The sequence below is a fragment of the Schistosoma haematobium genome, chromosome ZW, assembly GCF_000699445.3.
Source record: "Schistosoma haematobium chromosome ZW, whole genome shotgun sequence".
Lineage (NCBI taxonomy): Eukaryota > Metazoa > Platyhelminthes > Trematoda > Strigeidida > Schistosomatidae > Schistosoma > Schistosoma haematobium.
The window spans coordinates 76324102-76349708 of record NC_067195.1 but is presented as its reverse complement, the minus strand read 5'-3'; the positions used below and the strand labels follow the sequence as shown (position 1 = coordinate 76349708).

Genomic DNA, 25607 nt, shown 5'->3' with positions numbered 1-25607 from the left:
CCCATATGTCTCATTTGAAAGTGCGATTGTTTCCTGAACTTTTACCATGCTAGAACCTGGTAAGTGAACATAGTCCACCTACCAGTATTCTCCATCCAACTCTGTCCTGAACAATCCTTCCCAGGTGTCTCCAGTTGCTATCCATAATTTTTCATATCTGCCTACGATTCTCGACACAATGTATTTTTCAGCCTTCCACTTTTCAGTTTCCCTTCAGGATTCCAAGTTAGCACTTGCCATGTGATGCAGTTTGGTGATTTCCACAATGTATGTTGTTTAACTGTAGGAATGCCCCTAGTGATTTACCAATCCTCACCTTTACGTCTACATCAGACTCTTCTTGTTCGTTAACGATGCTGCTGAACAGGTATGTGAAACTTTCCATCACTTTCAGAGTTTCTCCATCAAACGTGATTGGGTTGGTGTTCTCTGTGTCGCATTTGAGGATCATACTTTTTCGCTGGTGTATGTTGAAGTCTACTGCTTCAGAGACTGCTGGTACATTGTTTGTCTCCAGCTGCAATTTTTTGTGCGTCTGGGAAAAAGTGATAGGCTGTCTGAGAAGACCAGATCGTTTAGTTACATCCAACCTGCCCACCGTATTCCGTGCTTCCCCTCAGATGTCAGTCTTCATAATCCAGTCAACCACTAGAAGAGTGACAGTAAGCAGCTTTGTCTGACTCTGCTCCTCACTTTGAATGAGTCTGTCATCTGTCCTCTATGCACGACTTTGCAGTGTGGTCCGTAGCATGAATTCTGTATGGTGTTGACGATCTTCTCAGCTACTCACATCACAACGTCTAAGAAGTTTCCGTAAGGTTCTCCTGTCCACGCTGTCAAATGCCTGCTCATAATCGAGGAAGTTGAAGTATAGTGACGAATTCCATTCAAATGATTATTCAACGATGGTCCATAGTGTCGCGCTTCGGTCTCTGCACGACCGATTCTTACGGAATCCGGTCTATTCATGTCGAAGCTGTGTGTCTACTGAATCTTTCATCCAGCTCAGTGACACTCCGTTGAAAACGTTTCCTTCTACCGATGATAGAGTGATGCTTTTGTAGTTTTCACATTTAGTCATATTTCCTTTCTTTCGCATCTTGATGAAGTACCTTTCTTTCCAGTCTGTCGGTAGCACTTGTCCTTCCTAATAAGTCTTCCTGAATAGAACGTGCGACACGTTCACAGGTGTTTCCATGTGTGACTTCCGTGCTTCGACTTGCATATTGTCAGGTCCCGCCTCTCCCCAATTCTTGATTTGTCTGATGGCCATCCTGATTTCTTCGATCGTTGGTGGAGTGACATCTATAGGAACATCCGTAGGTGCTGCTTCGATGTCCGACAGTTTCAATGAAGCTGGCCTATTCAACAGTTCCTCGAAATGTTCCACCCATCCGTTCCTCTGTTCTTGAATCTCCGTGATTGTCTTTCCTTCTTTGTCCTTGTCCGGTCTCTCTGGTTTACTATATCTCGCTGCTAGTCTCTTTGTTTTATCGCATAATTGTTCCATATTTCATTCTCTTGCGGCTTTTTCCGATGTCGTCGCTAATTCTTCTACGTATATCTACTTGTCAGCTCTAATACCCTTCTTCAATTGTTTGTTTGCTTCTGTGTATTCAGTTTGTGCACTGACTCTCTCTGTTCTTGATCTTCTTCCTTTCTTGAATCTTGTCTAGTGTTTTCATAGAGATCCCTGCTTCGTGATGATGCTACTTGCGGCCCGTAACCTCTCGACACATTGAAGTTAGTGCTTATTTGATCCGTTTTCGGTTTCTCTCCACAGTATTTTCCGTCTTTTTCAGTAGCTCTTGTAAGTCTGGGAACCTGTTGTTGATAACTATCATGAATTGGTTGAGTTTGTCAGTATGTCGAAGCAAGTCGGTATCGAAACTTTGTAATGCTATTTGTCCGGTTGTACAATGTTTCTTTAGCTTCAGTTTCATGTTGGCAACTGTACTGGCAGTGGGCCATAACCACACAATCCTCGAAGCTGAACCGTCATCGTCCATTCCGACTTTGGCTTTTAGGTCTCCCGTCAGGATGGTGAGATCCTTTTGTGGGCACTTCGCTATGACTGATTACAGTTTCTCATAGAAGTGATCTTCATCGTTGTGATTGCTATCATTGGTGGGTACATAACATTGGAAAACATTCATTGTTATTTCCCCCTACTTTGTTCTGTAGGATGCTTTGATGATCCTGAATCCATGAGATTCACATCCTATAAGTACATTTCGTGCTTCTTTGGACATCATCAGAGCAACTTTCTGATTGTGAGGCACTTTCCTCTTCATGGCCGGAGTACAGCAGCATCTTTGCCGTACCTAACCTTTGCTGTCCAGCTTCAGTCTAATGCGTGTCACTGATTACGAGAACCGCCAAATTATATCTCCTCATTTTTAGTTGCTATGTGACTGGTCCTCCCGGTCTTTAAGATTACCTGGACGTTCCATGTCTTAGACAATATTCTGATTTGATCTGACTAGAGGTTACTGCAAAATTCTATGTGAATATTTTTGTTATGGTGTGTGATATCGCCTCCACATACACAAGTTTGTAATTACTTTTCCTCATACCTTCATCTGTACATTCTATTACGTTCTTGATTCTGGTCAAGGCGGTATTGAAGTAGCGAATAAATCCATAAAATAAGTCGTTCTATATGTCCTGAACAATCGTGTTAACCTGGACTTATCCTAGTTGAAGACGTTCGATCACTCGACATCGCTACATCACAAGTAATAGGTACCCCTCGCAACTGTCTGCCAGCTTACATCACACACTTCTTGACATTTCGCATAACTTCCAAATATATGATTGAAATCTTTCAGTCCTGAATACTGGTCTGACTGGTTTTAGATTTTTAGATTGTAAAAATGTTGCGGAAAAAAGAGTTGCTAAATCCAGAATATCCCTGACATCTTTAACAGCGAGCATCGAAGTCGTCAAAATAGTCTTTTTGACAGGGATTTTTGAACTATTTTGGATACCTTATCGTAGTAATTTAAGTGATAATATCATTGCTTTGGAATTATTTACTGGTCCAATGATGTTGTTAGGGAAACTATACATTGCATTTCATAAGGAATTGCTTCCCTTCAAAACTTTGACAAATGTCTTGTTTTTTTCCAGAGCTTTAACTCAAAATACCTAACTATTTCTCAATGCTTACCTTGTATTTAAGAACCAACTGTTTCCTTTACTGTCAAAAAATAACTAACTGTTTGATGTTGTGGAGGTTGTTGATTGTCGTTGGATGCCGGCTCAGTGGTTTAGAGGTTCAGCGCAGGACCGAAAAACCTGGATTCTGATCCTGAAGGATAATTGATCCTCACTACATATGATTCACATACCGGGACGAAACAGCCACCTAGTATTTCCAGGTTTTTAGTGGTGGTTTACCATTGTTCTGATAATGATTTCAATAAAATAAGATAACTAGTTATTCATGTCAAATATGTACAGATGTCACAGGTGTCAGGAGTTTGACATTACATTTACGCATAACGACTCAGTCAAGTCAGAAATCAGAAATGAAGGGGTTTGAAGATATATTTGGAGAACTACGAATCTGTCGAGAATCGTTTGATTCAAGCTGGCTAGTAGTCGCAAACGATGAGTAGCACAGCGTATCCACTAGTGGTCTGGTGTAGATACGTCACCGAGCGCCTTTAGCTAGGATATGTCCAGTAAAGTTAATGAAGTCAACATCAATGTCGAAAACTCACGGAACTATTTATTTTAGGGACCTAATTACAGCTACATATACAACACAGTTTGTCTCAGGCTGCATGCTGATTTTTAATATGGCCATGATATGGGACCACATAGACTGTAGTTGTTATCTGAGTTTTCGAACCAGGCTCCGAGCAGCAGTAACTCAATTGCTAAGCATTTCTAGAGCTTGGTTTTTCCACGGCCTTTCCAACTTTCACTGTAACTTGATCGCACCTATAACCACTGGCTTGAGAGAGTAGTAACGGTTCATCAAATGAATATACTAAATAGGCTCTTCTGTAGTGGAAAAACTAAGATGTTGAAGTAGGTAGTAGTAACTGGTAACCGTCTCTAGGTCTAAGGACTGGCAGTAGAAACAATCTGGAAAGGTCCTTAAGAGATCATTTGATCCCAAGAGACTTCAATCCTTTTAAAGACATTTGTGCTGGACATACTATATTGGAGATGAAAACTCTGCAGAAGCTTGGTTTTTCAAGCTCAATGAAGATCTGGGATTATTCGAAAATGCGAAGTCGGCAACTCGTTGCATTTACAAACGAAGACTTCCCAGTTGACAACCTCCCAATCCTGGCTCCATTAGAAAAAGCGATCACGCCGTCATTACCTTTAGTTTTACCAGCAAAACTGAGCTAGTAGATTCTACTGACAACGAGCGCTAGAATTTCAAGCGGTTGGATGTGTCAGCTTCACAGGACAATCTACAGTAGGTGGACTGAGACGTTCACTCTCAACTTGATGAGGACCATCATTAGGATTTTCTACTGTACACTATCTTATATGCTACAAAGCAACCTACAGTCAACAAGAATCTCACTCTTCGTTTGTGAAGCCGCAAAATACACTGTTAAATGGAGTACAAAAGATCTGGTAACAACGGCGCATGCAGGCAGTACAAACATATAACAAACATATGTACAAAGGCGATGAGAGAAGACTGTCTTCAGTACCAGATAAAGCTTATCGATAAATTTGTTTCCAATCCGAAAAGCTTATTCCGTTATGCAGCTTCTTATCTCAACTGCTAGGTCCTAATGACCCAACCACCAACGACGTTGACACTGCGAATCTCCTGGCTGAACAATGCTCTCGGACATTCCAACAGATCCACACTAACTTTATTGATTAAAGCTTCATATGCAACTGTATAGGGCTTACCGAAGTGGACTTGAGCGCCGATTTGCTATACCGGAAACTGCAGCACCTAAAAAAGGCACTTCTCCCACTCCGGATATGGTCCATTATGCTATACTGAGGGAAGCAGCTTCAATCCTGGCAACACCGCTTAGAGTGCTGTACTCGAACTCACTAAGCCGAACCAGGGAACCATAAAATTGGAAGCTGGCTCACATCACACTAATTTTCAAAGGTGGTCGACGCAGCGAACCCTCAAGTTTTCGACCGGTAGCACCTCTCTTTATGACCTTAAAAATTATAGAGTCCCTGATATGCGACGCTATCAACAACTACTTACTATCCACAAATTTCTTTTCACCCCAACAGCACAGTTTTAGAAAAGATCGCTCTTGTATAACCAACCTGCTTACTGCGGTGGATATACGGACAACCATCCTTGATCGCAAGGGGGAGGCTGATGACATATACCTTGACTTCTCAGAAGCTCTAGATAGGATCAACCATATTTGTCATTGCATATTTAAAAATTCGACATTTTAAGGTCAGGGTTAACTTCACTTTATCTCAGGCTACGGAATGTCCTAGTGGGGTCCCCCAGGGTTTGGTAGTGAAACCCCCTATTTTCTTGATTTATATAAATGTTCTTCCACAACTGGTATTGTCAGACGTATTACTTTTTGCTGATGACATGAAACTCTGAAGAGAGATATGCAACCATGAGGATAAACCGGCACTTCGGTAAGATCTGGCACAACTTCAAAGTTGGGCAGACGATAACGGACTTACCCTTAACACTTTCAAGTGTAAAATAGTTCATCTTAGACATGTTGAAGACCACAACTACAACTTAGGTAGCACCTCTCTAGAGGTATCTCAAGTTGAAAAAGATCTAAGAGTGCTGGTTCCCTACGTTTACTACGACAAAAATGCCATCCGAGCAAACCTTGCACTGGTAACATTGAAGCGCATTTTTGGTCAGTTTGACGAAAGAGCTTTCTACATAATCCTCAACAGTTTTATTCATCCCCATTTAGAGTACGGAATCATAGTATTACCTCCCCCATTCCAAAAGGATAAGGACACTCTGGAACGTATCCAACGATGAGCCATGGAATCATTTGGGGACTCAAATGCAAGCCTTATGAAGAGTGACTCCAATTACTGAGCATTAACCCGTTAGGGTACAGGCGTCTTAGATGTGGCCTTCTAATGGCTTACAGCATCCTAATTACGTCTGTACATCCCTATAAACACCTACATAAGCTTAGTATCGACATAAACCATAGGAGTAATGCCCAGAAGCTGGAGGCTCAACACAACAGTACGGACTGCACACATGCCTTCTACTCCTTAAGATTAGTCAAATGCTATAATTCGCTGCGGGCCGAGCTAGTCTACGAGACTTCGAAGGAGTCCTTTGAGAGATAATTCGACACACTCTTAAGGACTAAGGACAGTATCTTACTAAATTTACTGTTTTTCCTTTTCCATCTTTTTTGAAATAATACTTCTACCTTACTGCCTGGAGGTATCGGTGATTCACTGCTACTAGATGCGAAAGCTCGTCAAGCGAAAGCTTCTTCTATTCCGTCCAAAACCATATGCGCTTTGACAGTCACACGGCTCACTCGGGGAAAGGAATCTAAGCATCAAAATCACCCGAGGCTACTTCGAGTAACACTTAAGAATGCTACCGACGTAGAGGATGTCTTACTAGCGAGTCACTTACTGAAATCAGATGGGAATGTAAGAATACTGCCTGACATACCGCATTCTGAGCGCAATCTCATCCGGAACATCCTCAAAGAAACTCGCGATCAGTTTTTCCGCGGGAGGAATATAATCGTGCAAGGTATACCGGAAAATACGGACCCTACTCAATCAAAGACTGACATCAGGGAATGGAAATTCATCAAACAGTCCTTGAGGCTCAAAAACATACTGACTCAACATGTGACGAGACTAGCCAAGAAGGATGGTGATTCTAGACCCCGTCTAATGAAGATAACCTTCCCATCTTCCCATATGGCGGCTGCAACTCTGGAAGCATTTCGTGCCAACAGACGTCGACTGCCACCTGGAATCCACATGCACCCGGATAGGCCATGCGAAACTAGGACCAAACACAAAAGCAAGTTGGAGCTGACCATTCCACTTGTGGACTGTCTAGACGATAAAAAAAACGTGTAAAGGACAGGGCTTACCACCTCGGCAAACCTCATATAGGTGGCCTACCTGTCCATTCACGTAAGGCTCATACAGACAAACAGGAAGAAGCTCACGCGTGGGGTCCTCCAAAGCTCGGTACTAGGACCTCTTCTCTTCTTGATCTACATAAATGATCTTCCTCAACAGGTATTGTCAGACTTATTACTTTTTGCCGACGACGTGAAACTTTGGAGAGAGATACGCAACCAAGACGATATACAGGCACTTCAGGAGGATCTGACTCGACTTCAAAGTTGGACAGACGATAACGGACTTACCTTTAACACTTCAAAGTGTAAAGTAGTCCATCTGCGACATGTCGCAAACTACAGTTACAACTTAGGAAACTCCTCTCTAGTAGTATCCCAAGTCGAAAAAGATTTAGGAGTCCTGGTGCCCTACGATTTAAAGTCTTACGCCAACTGTGACAAAAATGCCTTCCGAGCAAACCATGTACTGGTAACATTGAAGCGCATTTTTGGCCAGTTTGATGGAAGAACTTTCCATATAATCTTCAATAGTTTTATCCGTCCCCATTTAGAGTACGGAAGCATAGTATTCCCCCCGTCACTCCGAAAGGATAAGGACACCCTGGAGCGTATCCAACAGAGAGCCACGAAATCGGTTCGAGGACTCAAATTTAAACCCTACGAAGAGCGCCTCCATTCACTTAACCTTTGCCCATTAGAGTATAGACGTCTTAGAGGTGACCTTCTGATGGCTTATAGTATCCTCAACACTTCTGGACATCCTCTCAAACACCTACTTAAGCTTAGTTCCAACACTAACCTAAGAGGTAACACCCAAAAACTGGAGACACAACATAACAGAACGGACTGTAGACACAACTTCTACTCTTTAAGAGTTGTCAAAAGCTGGAATTTGCTGCCGGCCGAGCTAGTCCAAGCGACTTCTCAGGAGTCCTTTAAGAGGCAACTTGATCTATTCTTAAGGACTAAGGATAGTATCACACTATGATTTACAAATTTCTTTTCCTGTTTTATTGGTAACGTACCTAGGTTCCTGCCTGGAGGATTTAGTGATCCCCTGCTACTAGACACGGAAGCCTGTTAAGCGAAAGCTTCTTCTATTCCGTTCACAACCATTTGAACAGTTTGAAACGTAACGCTACGGGGTAGTTTTTGGTTCGAGTGATGGCCACGGCATTTGAAACTGGTAGGACTGTGTATTCGTTTTATTTGATAATAACAGAATAAATATGATCATAAATATGACCTAATGGCAAATTTGTTGCTGAGTCGTAGTAATATTCGGTCCATATTGTTATATAGTATTACATGTAACAAACCCATTAGCGTTTTTATATTTTATTAGCATGCTGTTTGAAGCTGTTACAAACTCTGTCGTTTAAGGAGAGCGCGATACTTTTCAAGTAGAAGTTTTAGCATTCGAATGCTAAAAACTGGATAGTTTCTTACAGGATTATTATCGTGTGAGAAATTATCAAGTTCATCTGATAATTGCCTCCAACCCCGATAACACTTAAGTTAGTAGCCAGTTGTAAGGAACGTTGTCAAAAGCCGATAGTCTTGGCGATTACTTTAACTGAAATAAGTTCAGTCAGCGAAAATAACTGTCTTGATGGGTTTATTTGTTTGTATTTATTTATTTGGACACAAATATTGGTACAAAGGGGCACCTAATATATATGCGCCACACATGGTTTAAGAAAAACTGCCTCAGTATTCGTATTTGGTGGTAGCATCCACTTTTCAATCAGTCAGTGACTCGAGAACAGTTAGATAGAACCGAGTTTCCACCATAGGCGAGCTTCTGTATAAGTCGAAAAATAAGAATACATAAAGTGGGAATAAAAGAGAGTGAATAAATGACGTAGCAAATAATGATGGTAATAATAATAATAGTGTGAATCGTTTGACTGTTGATCGAAGCAAGTATATTTTCCGTAAGTATCGTCATTTCACTCCGTTTGTGTGTCGGCTGTGATACTACCCGAGTTCCCAGACCGAAGCATGTGGTTTTCTTAGGGGGCCACACTCCGAGCCTTTAACCTAAAGGTCTAACCCACAAGGCAATGGAGCATCGTAAGGAGATGCAGTCCCATGGTAACCAGCGGCCAACAATTGGTTCATACGCCATTTGTTCCCTCAGGATACTGTAGCCCATGTGCACCATTGATTTGGGATCCGGTTAAAGCGCCGGACATTCGCTTTTCGTCCTCTCATTTTCGTAAACAACACCACGAGAATGCAGTGAGTAGGACTTCCCTGGCAGAGGCTGTATACGCGTGGCCATGTGAAAGCATTTCGAGAGGAAGGACGTGCCCACCCCACTCTCTACCATACCAGGTCGTCTGGGGGCATTTGATGAGTAATAAACAATCGAAACCAGAGGTTTAACTCAGCGAGGGAAATTAGCAGTGTCCTTTCAAATAGCGTACTCCAAATTCATAAAAAGACACATTTCAAATATTTATAGCATCCAAGGATTTATACAAATATTTAGGTACTCAGAAAAATCACTGGTCACTGGTTTTCCATCAAAGTTTGCAATCTGACATTTAGATTATTATCTTTCGGTTGAAAATTTTGCTTTGTTTTGGTAAGATCTACTGAATAACTAGTGTAAAAAGCATGATAAGGCTTCTAATGACTACGGTAGAATTCAGCTGAAAACTCGATGTTATATTCGGCGGAATACGTGGGTTTCACTTCAACAAGTTAAATATGGCTAGTGATTGTGATTTGTAATCATACACTCTATTTTCCTGTAATTACGTTTTTTGGCTCATATTGTGGGTTGGAATAATCCTCGCTTATCTATATCTGTGAACTTGTCCAAGCTCCTCACACAAACAAAAACATGGAAGTCTTGACTTTACAGCACTCGTGGAATCGCTGTCTTTAATAATACGACTTTTAATCATATCATGGAAGTCGGAAGTTTTGCTACTCTATGGGTGCCCCGAATAATTTGGACCTAACCCCTTGTTTCAAATCTATTACATACACCATAACGTATCAGAGAAGTTTTGTGGCTATCAACTAGAATCCGAATAATTTTAACCACTCGACAAAAAATTAAGTCTGTCATCTTACAAACTGGTTCCCACATTTCCCTTCTTAAACAGAAGCACCCATGACTTTGAGATGCTACATTATTATGCTTTAAGAATGTTATGCTGACTATAGGAAGTCGTAAGTAGTCATAATAAGCGGAAATAACTATCAGCTTGTCGATCACATGAAGCTCTGGCGTCACAGCTGGGTGTTCTATCATAAAATCAAACATTTTCGTATATAATCCAATAAGAAAAGTGATACTTTCTAGGGAATGTTTTGGTTTTTTATGTACAGAATACCGAATATGGAATAAAATGTTCCGTACTTTTTAATTGTTTGCTAGAAATGGGTGTATTACCCGAACTATCTAAGGCTGTACAAGAAATGGACTGGATTTTGCCTACCGACATTCAAAGTGAGGCTGTTCCCTTAATCCTCGGTGGAGGTGATGTTTTAATGGCTGCTGAAACCGGAAGTGGAAAAACAGGAGCATTTTGTTTACCTGTGCTTCAAATTGTATATGAAACACTTAAACTTCTCCAATCTAATAAACAGGTATGATTTAATTAAGGTCTCACTCCTCATTAGAACAAAGCTAATATCTTATCAAAGCATTCAAGCGGCCAGATGAAACTCAATGTATATGATCGTACCGATGCTATGGCAATTGATACCAATGGGTTGCTTTGTCAAAGTCGCGATCCAGGTGGATGGCACGGAGCTAGGGCAAATCGTGGTGTAAAATGTTCAGGTATTGAATGGGGTGCTTTTATAGTTACTACAGTGTTTAGTATTCAAGGTATTTAGTTTCAGTAAATAACCAGTTGTCCGTCCATATTTCGGAAATAAAAACCCGAATTCCTTTTCAGGTACCTCCGGAAGAACCTTTTCACGGTATGGGCAACCGGAAAGTGATAACCACCCTCACACCTCTAACAGCATTAAAGATCACTGTATTCGTGATCAGTCTCTTCCTTCAATTCCTATTATTCTTCCTACTTCGACTTTCGATTCTAAACTTCCTCTTCTGACTTCTTCCTCAAGTGTTACCACGGCCAGCGATTCTGGTGCGCGAAACACTGTCGCAGGTCTACTAGAACGGAAACACGCATACAGGATCCTAGTGTAGTCATTCACTCGAACTCACCTAAGCAAAGCAGGAAGCCGACGTGACACGCCCTCCGTTTATCTGGCGACCCGATGTCTAGTTCTTGCGAATTGGCTGGTGTAGTCATAGCACTGAGTACGAGGGCAGAACAAGCACTATTAGAACGGACCCTTTTAACAGTCGCCTATTTGCTGTTCGGCTAAACGGCTCCGTAAGAACTCGGAAGGATAAGGACACATCTTTCCGCCGTTCCTGCCTACGCTCCCACTGACTGCAGCCCGGATGAAGCTAAACGCTCAGACATAGTACTCGTAGCAGGTGACATTAATACCCAAGTAGGTAGCTTAAACCAAACAGAAAGATATTTAGGTAGGTATTTTGGTATTCCAGCTCAACGAACAGATGATTGTAACCGTCTGCTGCAACTGTGCTCAGACAATAGTTTATTTTTAGCAAACACTAATTTTAAGCATAAGGAGAGACATCGTCTAACATGGTGACCGCCTGCACCAAACCAACGATGGACTCAAATAGACCATGTTGCCATCAGTCATCGTTGGAGAGGGTCGATAGAAGACTGCCTCTCATTCTAAAGCACATATTTAGACTCTGATCATGCTCTAATACGAGCACGCATTTGCTTGCTCCTCAGCGGATGCGAAAAAACCACATTAAAAAGACCCATTAGAATTGAATTGAGTGATGAGAAAGCCAAAAGTATATTCCAGGAACAACTGATGTCACACTTAGGCAGTTCTGAAGACGAGCCTGATTCAGGTATTGCTTGAAAAGATAGACAAACAGCTATGGAAACAGCAGCGACATCTATTAGTGATTTGAACCAAAGGGTCACGAAAAACCAGAGGATTCCTAATAAGTCTATTGTACTGAAAGATTCTCGTAAACCCATCCCACCTGGCTCCAAGCACGATAAAGAGCAAAAACAAATCAGATCTAGGTTAATCAAAAGTCTAACGAACGATCGTGAGCAGTGCTGGGCAACAAAAGCAAGAGATGGTAGTGGTTGTAGGTGACACTAAACGGCTTTTCAGATTAACAAAAACTGGAATTGAGAAGTCAAGTATGAAGTCTCGGAAAAAGACAACACTTATCTGCTCTCTGCCCAGACGTTTAGAACGATGAGTGGAACCCTTTAAGGAGTAGTTCAACTGGTTTTCAGCTACTTTACAACTACCGACCATTCTTAAACAGCCTGAATGAAACATTGAAGTAGGTGCCCCGACTGTAATTAAAGTTCAAAAAGCTATAGCTAATCTGAAACGAGGAAGAGCAGCTGGTTCAGATGGATGGGCTCCAGAAGTCTTTAAGGATGGTGTTTCAGTTTTGGCGATTAGGTTGACCAATATTTTAGCTAAAATCTGGGAACTGAATATAATCCCATCTTACTGGTCTCAATCACCGAGCGACCCAATATATAAGAAGGGGTCAAAACCATCCTGTGATAACCATAGAGAGATTAGTTCGACTAACATAACTTCATCAAAGACCTATTACTGGAAATAACATTCTCGTGGACTGAATTTTCGGGCATTGGTCTCCTACCAGGAGGTCCACCTATCGACTTAGAATACGCAGATGACATAATCCTGTTTTGTGAACATGCTGATAAAATGCGAAATCTTTTGTTAGCACTGAGTAACAATGCCAGGATGTTCGGGATGCGTTTCCCCCCTCTAAATGCAAATTGTTGCTTCAGGACTGGCCTACCACAATACCTGAACTAAGAATAGGTTGTGAAGTAGTCGAATGCGTTGACAACTTTACCTATCTTGGAAGTTTGATCAATCCTAATAGGTCGGTGTGTGACGAAATCTGTGCACTAATTCGAAAATCTCGTTTGGCTTTTACCAACTTGCGTGACCTATGGCGAATGCGAGATATCCGTCTTTCAATTGAGGGACCAGTATACTGCTTGGCAGTTCGTTCTACTTTACGGCTGCGGATATTCGTAAGTTCCTGGTATTTGATCACAGATGTCTTAGAAAGATTGCTCGCATCCACTTGAATCACCAGGTAAGTAATATTGAGGTTAGACGCAGAGTATTGAAGAGTGATGTTAAATCGGTTGATGAGGTTGTGAATCTTCATAGACTGAGATTTTTGGACCACGTGTTACGTATGCACAATGCTGAGTAGTGTTGGGGATGGTTGGAAGAAAGTTAGGGGCGGCCAAACCAAGTCACTGAATTCTGGTTTTAGCCATGTTGGTAGGTGCAGATTACTTGGTTGAAGTCCGCGTGAATCTTTGTTATTATTTATTATTATTTAGAATAGAGTTTTCAGTAAATGCCATCATTTTCATTATATTTGTGCGTGGGCTGTGATACTGGCCGAGTTCCCAGACCGAAGCATGTGGTTTTCTTAGGGGGCCACACCCCGAGCCTTTAACCTAAAGGTCTAACCCACAAGGCAATGGAGCATCGTAAGGAGATGCAGTCCCATGGTAATCAGCGGCCAACAATTGATTCATACGCCATTTGTTCCCTCAGGATACTGTAGCCCATGTGCACCATTGATTTGGGATCCGGTTAAAGCGCCGGACATTCGCTTTTCGTCCTCTCATTTTCGTAAACAACACCACGAGAATGCAGTGAGTAGGACTTCCCTGGCAGAGGCTGTATACGCGTGGCCATGTGAAAGCATTTCGAGAGGAAGGACGTGCCCACCCCACTCTCTACCATACCAGGGCATTTGGGGGCTCTCGTAACCAATGAATGGAAACTATGGGTGACATGGCTCATAATTGGTCACAATGGCGTAGGTGTATACATTGTTTGTCTTCCCTTAGACCGTGAGATTAAGATTACTTTATACTTTCCTTCCTGTATTATATCTTTAAACGCAACCTCCGTTTTATATATTACTGCCATAGAAGTAACTACTATGAGTGAGGGCATACAACCACCTCTACTCACTGTCCCATTCAAGCAATGGGGTTAGGCAGGGTTACTCAATCTCACCATTCCTCTTCAACTTTGCTATCGATGGCGTTCTGGAAACAGCTCTGATGAATGTAAGTAATGGTGGTGTGGATCTGTTGCCTGGAGAAAGACTTCTCGATCTTTGAGTATGCGAATGATTTTGTCTAACTGTGTGATAATACCCAAGCCATGCAATCCGCACCTAATCAGTTGGCAATTAGTGTCCGTAGTTATGGTATGTGCTTTTAACCTTTGAAATACAAAGTACTTCTACAAGACTGGCAGGACCTTGATCCTGCACTCACCCTGGATGGTGAGCAGATAGAAGTAGTTGAGATGTTCGTGTATCTAGGTAGCTGCATAAGTGCTGGTGGTGGCGTGAGTGATGAGATCAATTCACGTATAGTGAAAGCCAGAGCAGCTTATATCAATCTGGGCCATCTTTGGCGCCTTCATGATGTTAGTCTGGCTGTAAAAGGTCGGATCTACAACGCGTTGGTGAGAGCAGTTTTGCTCTATGCTTGTGAAACCTGGCCTCTCCGAGTTGAGGACGTTAGACGACTCTCTGTGTTCGATCATCGCTGTCTCCGAAGGATTGCTGACACTCAGTGGCAACACCATGTCAGTAATGCAGAGGTTCGGCATCGTGTGTTCGGGCACAGAGATGATAATTCAATTGTTGTCACCATCTTGAAACACCGACTTCGGTGGCTTGGACATGTTCTCCGAATGTCGTCCCATAGAATTCCACGTCGTGCATTATTTGCCAGTGCTAGAACTGGTTGGAAGAAGCGGAGAGGTGGTCAGTGCATGACATGGTGTCGTGGCATGAAAGAAAGCTGCAAAGGACTGGCTTCTGTAGGTCCTTCACGACTCCCTGGTTGGGGTCCGAGAGATGGTGCTACACAGTGGCTAGAGACGTTATCAGATATGGCTGAGAATAGAAGCCAATGGCGATCCTGCTGTAACCTTCTTTTACTTTCTTCATAAAAAGTGGTTGTGTCTCCCTTACCTGAAAGATTTCTTCTGATTGTACCTCGTTACTACCACACTACCTTACACCAATCTCTTCGTTATTGTTCTCTTTTTCTTTTGCGCTCCTTAGTTTTTTTTTCTATTTCTCTTCGCATTCTCATTGTTTTGTGTGGCGCATATATATTGGCGCTCTCTTGTACCAATATTTATGTGTTCAAATAAATAAATAAAATAAATATTTGTTGTTCATCTTGTTGTGTTAATGAGTTGCGGCAACTTGGACTTATGCATGTATGTGCCTAGTCCTACGTTATAGCTAACGGACTGACTGAGATTGCGTCACACAGTGATCTTTTCTATCATCCTTTTTGTGCCATCCTCTGTAAATAATCATGTAAATAGGAACTTTGTTTATATATATTTCATTTCCTGTATATTATTGTCTAAAACCTCGACAAGATACAATCAAGAACTCAAATCCGAAGTACGCAGCATGAAATTGTATTATCATATGTTTAAGAAAAACACAAAATATTTTACTGTGCAGTAAATGTATTGTTTATTCACTACAATAATCTGATGAAACTATAATTTATGAACGAACCAGTCAAATTTAAAATAGCGAATCTTGGGTTTTGGCGCGGAATGCGTTCATCCATATGGCTAAGTAGTATTTTGACACCATAGGTATGCCAGTTCGTGATGAAAACCATAACTCTAATTCCTAACCCTAAATTCTAACTCTAATTCCCGATTCTGATTCCTCACACTTATAACCCGTAGTATACTGGTGAATTTTCTCAGAGTCACTTTTATGTCTCTCACAAGCCGTCGATAAATTATAGTCTCACCCATAATCTTTTCATAATTTCCTGGGTTTTTTAATATAACCTCGAATGGCACTAGATTCCCGTAATCTTATCTCATTATTCCTGATCATGTTGTTCCACCAGAATTGTCATTCAAAAATTTGAAAGTTAAACAAATTGGCTCAAAGGAACACAAATCCGGAACTTGTTGGCTAAAAAGTCTTGAAGTCAAAAGTTCAATATTAAACTCTAGATTCAAAAGCATCACATGCAATCTATTCTTCCATGTTACTAGTACTCCTTCTAGTACATCTTTTTATTGATTAACCAGTTAAAAATACCCTTATAAATTGTTTAGTCGCAATTGTCAACGCGTTCTTCACCTCTTCATATCTGTATACAAGTATACAAATATTTACCTGTCACATCTCTGGCCAGCGAATTATTTTAATCTTACTAATTCGGCAAGATCTAAATAATCATGACCATTTATTTAACCTCCAGATCTCAGCTCAACCTCCTTATGACACTTGAAATCCCTGCACGCTTTGTGACTAAATCCCTTTATTTTTTCAGTTTACTAATATAAATAATTTATTTATCTAAGCATCTTATTGTGTAATGTTTCAACATATAAAGGTCGTTATTATTATGAGGCGCATGTAACTGATGAAGGGCTATGTCGGGTCGGCTGGTCAACTTTGAATGCATCACATGACGTTGGAACTGACGCTGAGAGTTTCGGCTTCGGTGGAACTGGTAAAATGTCTCATCGTCGACAGTTCGATTCGTATGGTGAGGCTTTCGGGAAAGGAGATACTATTGGCTGTTTCTTAGATCTTGATAATGGATCCATAAGTTGGTCAAAAAATGGTCAGTTCACTTGTTTACTATTTCATAATGTTTTTATACTCCAGTAACTATGGGGAATTATTGGAGTTTCTAGGTTACTTTTTAAAATTTTGGTTACCAACAAATTGCCTAATATTACAGATGGTTGACTAACGTTTACCACAAGTGTTACTGTCAGGAACATTTCCCCATATTTTTTACAAAACCAATGGTATTCGAATTATTTACTGCATGATATTGTAAACCGTTCACATACTGAATTATTTACTCCCTTATTGTGTGCTTACATTTCAACGCTTGTTGTGTTTCCAAGCGTTCTGTATAGCTATTGAGGGAGTGTAAACAGTACTTTGCGATGATATTCAAAACAAGATACTATACTTGCAGCTTTAAAAAAGGAATCTTTCAACTTTCTAATATAGTTTGATAAACTTCCACCAACTATTCTATTAGTTACTTGGAGTTATTCTGAATTACAGTGTGTTTCAAAACAGCAGTAACTTGCGTTTCGTTACGGTCACACACTAAGTTGTGTATCTAAACCCAATGTTTCATACTGAAATATAGAAATTGATCCGATTATCCTAGAGGGTCTTATGAGGTGTTCTAGAGATCGATGGATATGACGTTATCGTACTTAATGATGTTGCTCTTCATTGATATGATCTCTCGTTCTGAGCAACCACCTTTTAAGGGACCCTTTATTTCCATTCAGAACAACGGGACAGCATTTCTTGTTTCCCGCTAGTCACCACACCTCGAAGTTAGTCAAATAGTTCTTCATAAGTTTAGTAAATTGCATTAAATTAGCGTCTTCCACCCATCTGAAACACTTTTGTAGGTGAATACTCAATGTACTTAACACTACGTGCTACAAATTCGGTGACAATATACCTAACAGTCGATCTAAACTAATTGTTTCCCATTTCAATAAATACTCATTCTTCAGTATTCTACTGTACGTTTTAGGGATTGAATTACATTATTTATCTTCAACAAATAACTTAATTCAGTTACAGGAAATTACGATTTTACATAATAGATATTCAGAAATATTCTTCATAGTTTTTAACAATTTGTAGTATGTTAAATTACTAGCTCATACTTTTTATTCCTTTCGAACGAATAGGTCATTGTTATCTGTTTGAAATTAATACCTATTCCATTTCATATTCATTTGTTTTCTTTTGTAAATTTCAATAACGACATATCGTTCCTATGGAAACCTCTAACACTTCTCGTACAGTTATTTTTACTGTAAAAAGAATTGGTTGAATCTCTGTGAGTGTGAAGATACCTCTAAATATGCATCAAGAAAAACTTATAATTATCAATTCAATTTACTTAATATGATTATTAATCCTTAGAATACGTATACCGATAACGTTTCTGTGCAGCTTAAAATGAAGTTCAGAAAATAATTTCATAAATTTTATATAGACTATTTCAGGTTCGTAATCATATACTTTTACCCTAGAACCGAAGTAATTCTTGTAGGTCGTGCTAACCAAGTACTATTTAAATTATTTAGTTTCCTTCAGTCATGAACCCTGATTAGCTCACAATTTTGCAATGATCATTCAATGTGAATATATTTGTAGATTAAATAAAAATCTAATATTATCAGTTACAATCTCTCAGCTTATTTTACCACCTTTTTGTATGGATTACCGTTTCTTTTTGACCAGGTAAAATGTTTGGAAAAGCGTATGACATCCCAGCTCCCTTACGTTCTAAAGGATTGTTCCCATCAGTGTGTTTAAAAAATGCTGAGTTAAGATTTAATTTCGGCGATAGTGCATTTGATTTCCCACCACCAAATGGTTGGATAGGTATCAGTTCTTGTCCAGAAACAAACTATGTTGAAAATACTTTTAAAGGCAAGTCTTTCACGGTTCATTTCTACTGTCTTTACTTACTCCATGGTTTTTCACAGGTATTTTGGTGTGAAATGAGTGGATCGAATTATTGAAACACTTAAAAATCAAAACATATCTGATACTGAGATCAAGAAGGATTTATCTAAAAGTATAATAAAATAGCTCAATCTATTATTAGTTATCATATAAAGCTTATTCGCACTACTTTTCTGATTATAGTCCCCACCTAGAAGCTTTGGTTGCGTTTGTTAGCTGGAACATATGTTTTTTGAGGTTGCTTCATATAGATCAGGTCCCTTGGAGAACGGTAGGATCGATAATAACAAACCGAAGTTCCGAAGTAGCAGTGTCAGTAAAGTGTATTTCATAAATAACAAATATATGTCTTCCACATCCGAAAAATAACTCAGAAAAGGTCAGTTCTCAAACTAGTGACTTTCTTCTTGTCCCCCTAACTGTAGCTCATGAAATTAGGGATGCTTTTGATAGAAGGCTTTTTGATCCCCCGTAGAAAACACTAAGCTCTTATACTCAGTAAGTTTAGCGTATGATTTAAACACTTTAGAAGGTAGATCAACGCAAGCTGAAAGGTATTTCGACCAAACCTTGCTCGTCCTTGTTCAACTAATAGACAATGGCGATCTCCTTTTGTAACTGTGCTGAACCAACCGTTTATTCCTTGTAAGCAATCAGCCTCAAGAATAAAAAAGGGATAATTCATGTAGAAACTCACAACACCAACTGAACAATGAATACAAGTAGACTGTTACTATCAGCCGTCTATAAAAAGGTTCGATTAAAGAATCTCTTATTCTGGAGCACGTGTTTTTACCTTGATTATCTTAATCTCCAACCTCTTTCCAATACGCCAGATTTCGAAAAAACAAAGGAAGCCCATTGATTCATTAAAAAAAGGAATGAAGACGTTTCAGAGAAAATTTTCTTCTCGATGATATCATTTACTAAAGCTGTACAATCGTATTCATGGGTACATTTTCTAACATGTAATAGTCTATCGTAAAATAGAGGAGTGTCACAAAATTACCAAAAATAGTCAACCTTATTCAAGTATCGTCAAATTTACTCAATTTTGCTTCTTAACGTCTTAGTCATCTGCCGAATAAAAGAAGCAGAACTTCTGTTTTAGCTTTCGTAGGTTTAACGTACTTTAAATCTTTGGACTTATAGTGTTAACTTAATGACCAGTTTTAACATTTACTGATAAGTAATACAAATGTACTTATTATTGAAAATATTTTTATTTTCAGCTACTTCATCTGGTTCAGTCTATAAGTCTAAACCAAATGCCCCACTTGCTTTAATTATTGAAGTAAGTTATTTTCAATGTTCTCAGAAAATTTATTTGATCTATTTTACAGCTCTTCCCCTGATCGTAATTAACTCACTGGTCCTCATTTCTGTGTGAATCAGTGGTTGAATATTTTAACTATTTAGTATATTTTATTTTCATTTCATTTCTTCTAAATGCACATCTTACTGTTTATATTAAACGGAAAATAATTTTCCCTTTTAAAGAGAGTAAGAACAAAGGTTGGTGCAGAACAATATGAATTCATTTTATTTCGTTAGGTTCTCATCAGCTGCTTACAACCTAAAATATTTGAAATTCAACGTTATTATAGATATTGACATACTCTCTTTAAAATAATAAAGGGAACTATTTGTATGAAATTTTCCCTTTGTTTTTTAACCATCTCTAGTAATGTCTTGTACCACGTTAGGAGCCGGGTTTTTTGTAATGCTATCGAGAAAATTGCAACGCACCGATAAATTCTAACTCGAGACAACTATTTTCCATATCATTGGGCCACACCGTGAATTGATTATCTCTTCGTTTCTTCCAGCTAGTTCCAGTACCAAGAAACAGTGCTTGGTATGGAAATCGCTTAAACTTCTTGTGTCAAACATTTCAAAGTCGTTAATTTAGGGGAGCTTTACAAATTAAATAGAGATAGGAGAGACAACTTGCTTGATGAATAAATACTTCACGAGTGTCACTCTTCAGCGGATAAATCTGACGAACAGTCGTTTGCAACAGTTTAAAAGTATCTGTCAGAAATACGACGATCATTTGTATGACATGTAGCATGTCTAACCATCTGACTAAGAGTGGAAACATAATTTATGCATCCATGGTCCGATTAAAATATTACGTAGTCTCAGTTTCATCTATGTATTTTAATCGATGTATCCATTTCTGTGATCAGAATATTGATTCCATTCATGAAAAAATCAAAACTATATTCAAGCATTATTTATCTAATCATTCCTGAGTAGATCGTCACAACAGTATCATATATTACTCAGACCTGCATTGACCACTTTTTCCAAATAAAAATTAACTCCATTAGCATTTAAGAGGCTCCTCACGTACATCAACTATTCCACCATTTTCAATCATTGATTTCTCACGCACTTTTGTGATACAATTCGTATCATATGTATCAGTGACGTATGGTGCACATGGGCTCCAGTATCCTGCGAAAACAAATGGCGTATGAACCAATTGCTGGTCACCGGCTTCCATGGGACTGCATCTCCTTACGATGCTCCACTGCCTTGTGGATCAGACCTTCGGGTCGAAGGTTCGGGGTGTGGCCCCCTAAGAAAACCACCTGCTTCGGTCCGGGCACCCGGGCAATATCACAGCCCTCACACATATCGAATGAGATTTGTGTGGCGCATATGTATTTGGTGCCTCCTTGTACCAATGTCTATGTGTTAAAATAAATAAATAAAATAAAGTGACGTATGTCATAGTAAAAGAAAACAATTTTTCTCATACTCAAGAGTAACATCATTTTGTTGTTTGCGAATCTATGGAAGCTTCACAGATTTCCCTTCACAATAGTTTGTAGGATACCGTTCACAAACACGTTTGAGAAGAAATGACAAAGTTCATCAATATACATGGTTATAAAGGCTCTTGGGAGTAATAAAACCAACTTCATAATCAGAGTTTTGCTTTTCCATGTGAAATATTCCCGAATTGTTCAATCTATCCTATATATGTTTTAATACCTTTCAACAATTTTTGGATCCATTCACCGTTTAACTTTTAACTGTCCACTATATTGATCAGTTCTTTTAATCCTTTTTTCCGGGTTATTGTTGATAGCAGATACAATGTTTGTCGTAAATAACCTACAGATGAAATATTTGAATTTTTTCTCTACTGGACTTGTTTTGTAAATTACTTATGTTATCCCTACAGCCTTCTCGTGAACTAGCAGAACAAACTTATGAGCAAATTAAAAAATTTAAACGTTATTTAAAAGATCCATGTCCTCGTGAGTGCTTGTTAATTGGTGGTGCCAACAGTAAACAACAAATGGATGAATTACATTCTGGGGTAAGTTCTTGATCATTAAGAGTTTGTCAATGATTACCAATATATGCCAAAAATTAGATCTATGTATGTAATATTAAGTTTATCCTTAGTACAAGTAAACTTTATCGAACATAACTGTACACGGGAGTCATTTTATTTTACTCATGTGAGTTACTCAAACGTTTCCTGATAAATTTATCTCTAAACAAATCTAACTTGTACTACAACCAGAAAAATGGTTTGATAAACTAATACTGCAGTAAGTCAGGTAATGAGCCTAAAAATTTACTCACGGAAACTAGCTGACAAACTTCACTGAATATATATTTAAGAATAGACTGTTGCCTAATGGATTTATACAATGTGAACTGTTATTTTTGTACAAAACATGCAATCAAAATAATGTGACTGAGTAGAGATGACTAATTAAGAATGAAAAGTGGTCACAATTTAACCATTAATCCCTCACTCCTTTCCATTTGTAAAAACTTTATTATGTTTTTATTTTATCAACGCTTATCGACTTTTTTGTTTTCTTTTATTCGTTTAAGCTAACCAAGTTAATATACGTACTTTCTATCCTACTGTTATCAATAATTTTCTAACGTTTCATCTCAGGTTGATATTGTTGTGGCTACTCCCGGACGATTGGATGATCTTATTTCAACACAGTCTCTTCTGTTAAGTAATTGTCGTTTTTTCGTCTTGGATGAATGTGATGGTCTTCTGTCTGCCGGCTATGGAGATATGGTTTCTCGAATACACAAACAAATACCTAAGGCTACTGCTGATGGAAATCGTTTACAAATGATTGTTTGTTCGGCGACTCTTCATTCCATGGATGTTAAACGATTAGCTGTAAGTCAAGCTCTTTAGTTCCGTGAAGGTGACTTGTTAACTTATCGAGAATCTCCCTATTCTTCATGCCTGTATCTTAGGTATTACTTCTTCCTAACATTCTATGGGAACAGTTATGTGGTAATTTGTGTTCGACCGTTTGTACAATATTTTACAAGAGAATTTTAACTACTCATAAGTAGTTTGAATTTGAGTCGTTCGTCAAAATTTCAGTTAGTCTTTTCAGAAATTATTTTTTAAAGCTACTTTCAGAGGCTTGGTATATCATAGTTTCGTTCGTAATCTTTGATGGGAAAATTGTAGTGATGGGAAGGAATTAAGCATAACTTTTATTCATTAATTCATTGTCAGTTTAGTGATCTCTAATTAACTCTAACATCCTTTTTTAGTATTTTATACATAAGCGTGTTATTTTACTACCGAAAAAGCCCGTTTATCTGGCTAGTGGTCTTTTTCTTGGTCTAATCCCATCTAAGGGCTTGGATCAATAAGTTGGTATCGTCGGCAGCCATTAATCAACCACATCGTATCATGGCATTCCATTTATCGATCAATGCTTCATCCATTCACTTAACAATCATTAAACATTCTCCATTGAAAATGAAATCTTCCTCACGTCACAGGGTTCTAAAGATCTGTTCTCATGTTTGGTAGGAACACAAAGCATTTTGGTGCTCAACTTCCTTACTCTGGAACAAGAAGTGTACATATATCGTGTGGTGGAGAACTAAAACTCCGGAGATTTATGTTAAATTCTGGCTTTAGCCCATTGTCTCAGCGATTTTATTTCACTGATAAATCCTCATCTCCCAGCTTTTATATATCACTTAATTTCATATGGAAAATAATTTGTGTAACTATTTGGATACGTATATGCTCATTCCAAGGTTAAGCTATATTCAAAACCTTTTCTCTATCTCATTTTAACTAATAGCTGCCCAGTTGTTATTGTAAATTAATAACCAAACACATATTTATGTATTTGGCGTTCAGTTAAACTTTCTTTGATTCACCCAAGTATGTAAATTGAGAGACCATAACTGCACCGCAGAATTTGAAAGTTGAATACTTTAATCACTGCATTGTTAATGTGTCTATCTACTTAAGTCATAAATAGACTATGTAAAAATGTGGTGGGATTTTGGACAATTAAAATAGTCTTGAAAAAGTACTGAGATTTTTATTATTGATTTATTTTGTGTTCACTCTTGTTCCTTGCTAATCAAATTAAGTTGTCCTCTCGTAAATGAAGAAAATTCTTACTTCAAGTGTTAATTTCTATTCTTTATTACCTCACATTTTGTTTGAACTTTAGAATAAATTGATGCATTTTCCTGTATGGATAGATTTAAAAGGTCAGGATAGTGTCCCAGAAACGGTACATCATGTGGTAAGTTTACACCACTTATTTTAAGTAATATTGAATCATGATATATTTTTATGATTATTTTGTTTATTTCAGTGAATAATTCCAATCGTAACTAATATTTTCGTCCCAAAACGAATCATATTGCATTTTAATTGTTTTATAAAACAATCACATTATCTTGATGTATGTTATTTTACGGTATATTGCTAATCAATTGTCTTACAGAAGCACTGATAGTATAATTACATCAAGTGAACAGTTGGATATTTTGATAATACAAGCAGTTTTTGTAATTCCCAACTTTATCGACTGATAAGCATAGATAACTCCTTGCTTCACGTTATCACAAAGTTAACTATTGTGTGGAGGCATTCGGGTTACCAATAAAATTGACTGAGCAAAAAATCTATGTATATAAATATATCTCCAATATCTTTGAAGATAAAATCAAAAATAGAATGTTGAAACATCGGTAGACCGGCAAGATGAAACCCTTTTTTGACCGCGACAAAATCGATGGATCACTTAACCATATATCTGACACTAATGTAACTGAAATGCTCAACTGACTTATGCGATCCCGAATCCGACAACACGAAGTAAAAACCAAACACTGGTGGCAAGGATTTGTTTAACTCCAGAAATAAATCAAAACTATGTGTAGATACACCACGTTTTATGTGATTTATTTACATTCAGATTTGTGTAGTTTGAACTGAGAAGTATTTCACATCAATTGATCAATAAATTACTGTGTGCATAAACATTTATAATATCATACAGCTAAAGGTCTGTAACTAACAAATACAAAAAATTGACTAAGTCATATTATTACTCGCGTACGTTTATCAGGGGACCATGTAAAAGTATTAACGAGTTGGAAGTAGCAGATGCATCTTGTAACTGTTGGAACCGCTTTAAGACTCATCCGAGACACTGGTAGCAAGACGTTTCGTGCGTATGAAACAATCAGTGAAGCTAATGGGAAGCCAAACAATATCACCTACTGACGTCTTACACGATAAGTAATTTTTCGACAACCAGTCTAGCTGGTCTGCTGTCCCGGCGACAGCAATTAGATCGTCCTTCCCTCCATGGTCCGTGACGACTTATCCACCTAACGAGGTAAAAGTCCGCAAGGAACTCCAAATCTTGAAGAACCATAAATCACCAGGTCCAGATGACTTGCCTTTAGCTTTTTTAGAAATGGTGGCGAACTTCTGGTTAAGGGACTGACTGAGTTGTTTACCAATATCTGACAATTAGAGAGTGTCCAAACATGGTGTGATGAGTCGATAGTTGCCTCTACTCTTTAAAATGGTCCACGTCACCTACGAA

At 38.8% G+C, this 25607-nt stretch overlaps 1 protein-coding gene across 1 annotated transcript in view; it reads left to right on the top strand.

The window, feature by feature from the left end:
* The first annotated feature begins 8200 nt into the window (after positions 1-8200).
* DDX1 (ATP-dependent RNA helicase ddx1) overlaps positions 8201-25607 on the top strand; it is a 40018-nt gene continuing 22611 nt past the window's right edge. The window contains exons 1-9 of the mRNA XM_051218870.1: positions 8201-8256; positions 10468-10679; positions 10713-10875; positions 16598-16831; positions 18499-18690; positions 19959-20020; positions 21926-22063; positions 22661-22900; positions 24216-24290. Of these exons, the coding sequence (XP_051072506.1) occupies positions 8235-8256; positions 10468-10679; positions 10713-10875; positions 16598-16831; positions 18499-18690; positions 19959-20020; positions 21926-22063; positions 22661-22900; positions 24216-24290 (1338 nt within the window). The 5' untranslated portion in view covers positions 8201-8234. The remainder of the gene's footprint in view (positions 8257-10467; positions 10680-10712; positions 10876-16597; positions 16832-18498; positions 18691-19958; positions 20021-21925; positions 22064-22660; positions 22901-24215; positions 24291-25607) is intronic.